General features: G+C 34.6%; 1 protein-coding gene across 1 annotated transcript; it reads left to right on the top strand.

Moving 5' to 3' along the window:
• Positions 1-1,962: 1,962 nt before the first annotated feature.
• Positions 1,963-5,765, top strand: LOC112007571 (cytochrome c oxidase subunit 6b-2). Its single transcript, XM_065772055.1, is given in 5 exon segments — positions 1,963-2,109; positions 3,154-3,248; positions 3,336-3,417; positions 5,487-5,517; positions 5,520-5,765. Coding segments are annotated over 5 exon segments (237 nt in total). The 5' UTR covers positions 1,963-2,100; the 3' UTR covers positions 5,540-5,765.
• Positions 5,766-6,625: the final 860 nt, after the last annotated feature.

The raw sequence follows: 6,625 nt of genomic DNA, 5'->3' as shown, positions 1-6,625 counted from the left end.
CCACCGTCATTTCTTCAATAATTTCAGTATCTTAATGAGTCAATTAAGCCTCAGAATTAGGGGTGTTCGCGGTGCGATGCAGTGCAGTTTTAGGCCATTTTTAGCATTACACTTTGTGGTGCGGTTTAGCCAAAATCATAACTGTACCGCACCTCATTTTTGCAGTCACATGTGCAGTGCAGTGTATAAAAATTCACCTGCTATATAAAAATTCAACATATATATCACCATATAATTCAAAATATATCAGTAATATCACTATTTCAAATTCTCAGGTATACATCAAACATGTAATGAAGTCAAGTACTTTGAATAAGATAGAGTGGCAAGCAACTTAAATGTTTTAACTATCAAAATCTAATGCTTTTCAGTCCTCACTTTAGATCAAGAATATGAAGTAAAGAGTTTATGTGAAACACCAGGTACAAAGCAAAAAGGATTTACTCATACTCAAAGCAATTCTAGTCATGCCTTCTAATTTCAAGTTTCAATTATCAAAGCCATGAAGTAAACAAGTCTAAAGCAAAGCATGAAATGAATTACAAATCCAAAACAAGTATTAATTGTAAACCCAACAAGAAATTGTTTAAATGAGCATGAAAGCAACAAAAAAAAAAAAAATAGGTCTGTCCAGCCAATGCTATAGTTCTCCCCCTCCCAATTCTATTTTGTAGCTCACACTCCAAGTCTTCACTTAATCTTCTTTCTCTGTTGCCAATTTCATCAATTTTATGAAAATAAATACACAAAATGTTAGTAAACTAATAAACAAAGAACAATAAACTAATATACAATTTAAATATATAGTTTTAGAAAATTACCCGCTTCAACATCTTGCTCAAGACTTTCCACTTCATTCATTGCTTCCCGAAAATTGATTGGTTTAGATGGGTTTTTTTAACCAATTTTGAGCACAAATAAGGGCCTCCACAGTTTTAGGAGCTAATGAACTCCTAAAAGGATCCAAAACACGACCCCCCGTGCTAAAGGCTGACTCAGAAGCAACAGTGGACACAGGAATAGCCATGACATCTCGTGCTACCTCGGAAAGGATTACATATCTAGTAGAATTCACCTTCCACCAAGCCAAAATATCAAAACCCTCCCTATTTTTCTCACTAGCTTCATTAAGATATTTGTCCACATCAGTAGTGCATTCATTATCATCTTCTGTAGTTATGTGTTCATCAAACTCATGTGAAGCAATCTTCTCTTCTAACTTAAATAATATCTAACATAAAAAAAAAAAAAAAAAATCTAACTTAAATATCTAACATAGGAAGTTCCAAGTGCCATATACCAATGGCAACACAACAATCAATAAAAAAAAAAAAATATATAATTAACAAAGAAAAACTTTAGCAATAGAACAATGAGATATGGTGTAATGGCAGTGAATTGAACAAAGAAAAACTTTAACAACTTGTCCTAAGTGAATAGTATAATAGGCCAATAGATTAATTTTAACAAAGAAAAACTTGAATTGAACACATGAATACCTCAATAGTAGAAGCAACTAGTATGGTAGTGAGTAGTCTAGGAGACTAGGACTCTGGGTTGAATCGTGGCGGCTAGGGTATTGAATTATTAATGCATTAATCTTTTGTCCTTATTATATATATATATATATAGAATGCGGTGCGGTGCGGTTTGTGCGGTTTTTATATTATAAAATCGCAAACTGCATTGCATCATGTGGTGCAGTGCGGTGCATTGTTACTTGCGGTGCGGTGCGGTGCGGTTATGTTATTTTGCAGGTGATTTTGGTATGGTTTGTGCGGTTTTGGTGAACACCCCTAATAATAGTAGTAATAAAAAATTTGTCTAACTTATAAGTTCAACCAAACTCAATCTAACCCATATGAATTGAGTTGAATTGAGTTAAACTTATTTGATAGGTTGAGCTGGGTTAATTATTTTTTAATCCACCGTAATGGATTGGGTCAAAAAATCCAATTGGCCTGTATTGGACCCAAGCATACCCTAAGTGACCGTACGAACCGGTGTGAAAGCCCGAGCATTTCCTTATATTCCGAAATTTTTTGAATCAGAGCCCCTTATTATTTCTCGCTCAATTGCTCTCCTTTGATCGGACCACTCATGGCGGAGGTACTTTCTCTCTCTTTCTCTTCTGTTCTGTTTGGTTCCCGAGAAACCTCAAGAAAATAGCTTTAAGTTATTTGTTTTCTGTTTTTTTGGGGGCCATTTCAAAGTCTGAAACTTTGTTGGTTCATAGTGGTTGCTGATTGGAACTTTCTTTTCGCTTCCATAATTTTATGAATCTACGCTTTTTTGGTTGTTCATTTCTTTTAATTTTTTCTGGGTATTATTTAATACTTTCTATTGTTTGTTAAAAGAAATAATTAATATTGAATCATTGGATGCGTGAATATTTTTTCCCCTTAGAAGTTTAAGATTTCTGAGATTATTGATTCAAAAAACAAAGGAATAGGATTCTGAGATTAGAGTGAATTTGGTTGAAACTGTAGTAATATGGGTTTGATTTGACTTAAGTTGTTGGGGCTTGTAGTGGTTGTTTATTGCCATAGACTTCATAGAAAATAACTAAGATTGAAATGCACAACATGGTCTCAGTATTGTTTATGGTCATAGATTCTAGGATTCAACCAATTTTCTTAAAATTGCCAAACTGGAATTGTAGATGAATTCCATTTAAGAAATGTGTGTGCTTTTCAATCTGCTAGAGTTTTTATGTCCAATTGCAAGGTGGTCTGTAAATGATTTACCAACTTTTTCTGAATGCTGTGAAGTCAAGATTTCTGTGAATTGACTCTAACAACTGTATGCATCTCCATGGCCTTTTAGAGATGTTACAATTGTTTTTGAAATATATAATGCTGGGTTAGCAATTAAAAGTATTGTTATATGGTGCTGGTGCATTTATTCATGTTTCTAAAAATGCATATCTAAATAGAAGACAAAGTGATACCCACTAGAATGTCATATGGATCAGAAGTGCTTAAGTTTAGATATGTTTTCAATACTCATGTATTGGTCTAAATACTGAGTTTTATCAACTTTTTGTGACTATAGTGATTAGCTTGTGATAAGTTAATCGTTTTTCATTTGTTTTTTTGGTCTCAATTGTTACATATTTTTGACTTATTCAATGTTTCTGCTATTTACTCTCAGATTGAAGTTGAACTGAAAACAGCCCCTGCAGATTTTCGATTCCCTACAACAAATCAAACCAGACATTGTTTCACACGCTACGTTGAGTTTCACAAGTACATTTTACTAACTTTCAATTGGGTTCAACAAAACACTTACTGGCAGAGTTCTTTTTATTTATGAAAATACAATTTCAACTGCAGGTGCTTGGCAGCAAAAGGTGAAGAGTCTGGTGCATGTGAGAAATTTGCCAAGTATTATCGTTCTCTTTGCCCAGGTGACTGGGTAAGTAGTCTAGCTTTGCAATTGGCAAAAACATTTCTTAATTTTGCACTTATTAAATACCAGAATTTATGGCAACATTTTTAATAAAGAGATTAGATTTTTTAAAGTCATGAAGCGTGTTATAAAGCATAAATTACATAATCACGCTCTTTTTGAACTTTTCTGCTCTGGTTCATCTTAGATTGTCCAATAAGGAGACCATATTCAGTTAGCAGTTTGTGTTACATTTAACTTATTGAATTGTAAGAATCTGGGATGTTTGAATAGCATGATGAAACAAAGTTAAACTATTGCTAGTTTGTACTTTATACCTCCTTCCAATTGACAATCCAAAACCTCTTTTTCATGTCAACTGTCAAGTTACTTTTATGCCTTCTGTACCTCGCCTTTCTTCCTTTAATAAGTTTACAGACACACAAATTCACAACCTTTTTCACAATCTTCTGAGGTGTCTTGCCACTATAGACCCATGTGAAAGTGGCAAGGCATCTAAGCAAGTTGTGAATTTGTGTGTTTGTAGAAGAACCAGTCTTCCTTAGGTATCATAAAATATTTTCTTTTGATCTGTATAGATCAAGTCAGTCAACCTTTTCTAGTAATATAGTCAATCTAAGCTGCTTATAGCCCTCTATTTGCTCTTATTTCAATATTTATGTACTCAATGTCCATGCATCCTGACATTTGCACTTTGCACAAATTTATAATGCACTGCAAGGGGGTTTTTCTTTGAAACAATGATGGTGAAGATTGCTTATAATTCATGCCTTTTAGGACATACTGGTCAATTGTTCAAGAGCATTGTAACTTTGAAATTGTTGAAATATTACACGGTTGACAATTTATTGGCATACATGATCAAACATCATGCCCTTGAAGTTGAAATTTTTTGTACCTAATAATTTAGTGGGACTGAGTTGTGAGGATTATGGAAGGATGTAGAAAATGGTGGGAAGTTTGGATCCAGTTAAGATTTGTTTTAGGTCTAAGAATCATTCATAGTCTTTTGTTCCCTAGATCCACAGTATTGTGTTCTACACCAAAATTACTATTGAAAGTAGGGGTGTAATCAGTTCAGGTTGGTCGGAGTTGAAGTCAGTTTTTACACCGAACCGATAATGTCGGTTTCAGCATATTTGGCACCAAAACCGACATGTAAGGAACGAACGCCGAACCGACCGATTACATTCGGTTTCGGTTTCATTTGGTTGGATTTCGGTGTTTGGGAGGGGAGAAAAAAAAAGCAACCAGAAAAAGAGAAGAAGAAGATGGGTGGTTCTGGAATGAGAGAAACAAAATCAAGAAGGAAAAAAGCAGAAAACATACCAAGAGCAAAATCAAATCATAATAGCAGCATCGGGGAGGGGTTTGGCACTGAGAAGAAGAGAAAGGAATAAGATGCCCAGTGAGAGAAAAAAAATGGTGAGAGACAATATGGTGAGAGAGAGAAAAAAAAAGGTGAGAGGGGCGGCGGGAAAGAAAATGGTAGGGGGGCGGCTGGAGTGAAATCTAGGTGTTATTAGAAGTTATAAATATGCTAGGGTTTTAATGGTTTTAAAAATTAAAAAACTCAAAAGTTTACACGAAGGCTCGAACAAGAGAGCACTTAGCCGTTACACTCATACCATACCACTATATATATATATATATATATTTAATTATATATATATATATATATAATCGGTTTGGTTCGGTCGGCTTTGGGTGAAAAAATTCAACACCGCCGCCAAAACTGAAAACCAAAAAACTCATAAAACTCAAACCGAAACTGAACTGGAATAACAGAAAACTGCCCGAAACTCTAAAATTTTGGTCGGTCTAGTCGGTTGGTCGGTTTTTCACACACCCCTAATTGAAAGCTTTTTATAATTTAAAATTCAGTAGCTTGGACAAAAGTTGTGAATCTTTAAAGAACCATAATGTCCTTTGGTTGGTCTTTTCTATTCTATCATCTTCTATACCATAATATCTCTTCCCCTGTATATTTTCTGCAGTCCTTGAATTGGTAATCGGTTACATATGGAATGGAAATCTAAACCATTTTACCATCTTTTGATCTGAAATTGCTGCAGGTTGAGAGGTGGAATGAACAGAGGGAGACCGGACTTTCCCTGGGCCTCTTTGATGTCACAACAGTGCCTTGCACGGTCCTTCTGTAACTTGATTGCTCTTATCATTTCCTTCAAGTTATTTACAATGTCTTTCATCTGATCCTGTGGAATAATAAGGCACCAATTGAATTTCCTTCTAGTTTGTTGAACATTAATCTTTTATTATTGCTTGGATTATATTGCTCCAGAACTTGAAATGACTGGCGCCATTTATTAATGTCTGAATTTGGTTTGAGCGGATACTGTTCTATCTTCACATATTAAAAACATAACCCTAATTGGGTTAGTTTTTTATCTTTAACCTAGAATTGAGCCAAGCTGGTTGGTTCTTAAACATGCATATCTAATTAATGTAATGACCCTAATTAATTCGATGATAGAGTTCGAAACCAGACAAAATTAAACCAGGATGAGAATCCTTGTCCTTTGAAGTTGAACCCTGCATTTGCAAGATGACTAATTGTTTAACAAAGGAATAGGCTGGAATCTGTGTGGGCCTAACCATGCCAAAGCAAAGCCATTGAGATCAGGTTAGATTGATTTGTGAACTCTTAAAGGGAAGGCGTATGTATAATTAAAGAACAAATATAACAACCCGAGATACATGGAGTTAACTAGCACCAAGCTAAGAAAAGAGAGAACATAGGCATATATCAAATTGTGGAAAAAAAAAAAAAAAGAAGAAGAAGAAGAAGAAGAAGAAGAAGAAACCCTCATAATGAAACTACATTCTTATTTGTCATCTCTGTTAGAGAAAAAAAAAAAGTCTTAGCTGATTTCGTTATATAAGACTAATCTAGATTCTACATGAGAGAGTGCCAAACTAGAGGGCGTAACCATACAGTTCTCCTTTTGAGGAAATAAAGAGAGAGCATATTATTTTCTGGCTATTCAAGTGTGTCTACATGTGTTCTTTTCTCCACATCTATGGCTCTATCTATAAAGGATCATCATGACTTGTTATGGAAGACCATTTTCGAAGATCCTTGTTGTCATGATTGATGAGGAATAATGGTTGCAACTATTGACACGATTCTAAGAACTTGATTAGTTCATAGGGTGCTTGACCCAGATCCTATGAATTCTCTTTAATACTATAT

This window comes from Quercus suber, unplaced genomic scaffold, assembly GCF_002906115.3.
Source record: "Quercus suber isolate HL8 unplaced genomic scaffold, Cork oak 2.0 scaffold_53, whole genome shotgun sequence".
Classification (NCBI taxonomy): Eukaryota; Viridiplantae; Streptophyta; class Magnoliopsida; order Fagales; family Fagaceae; genus Quercus; species Quercus suber.
The sequence above is the reverse complement of the archived record's forward strand: the minus strand, read 5'-3'. Positions and strand labels throughout refer to the sequence as shown.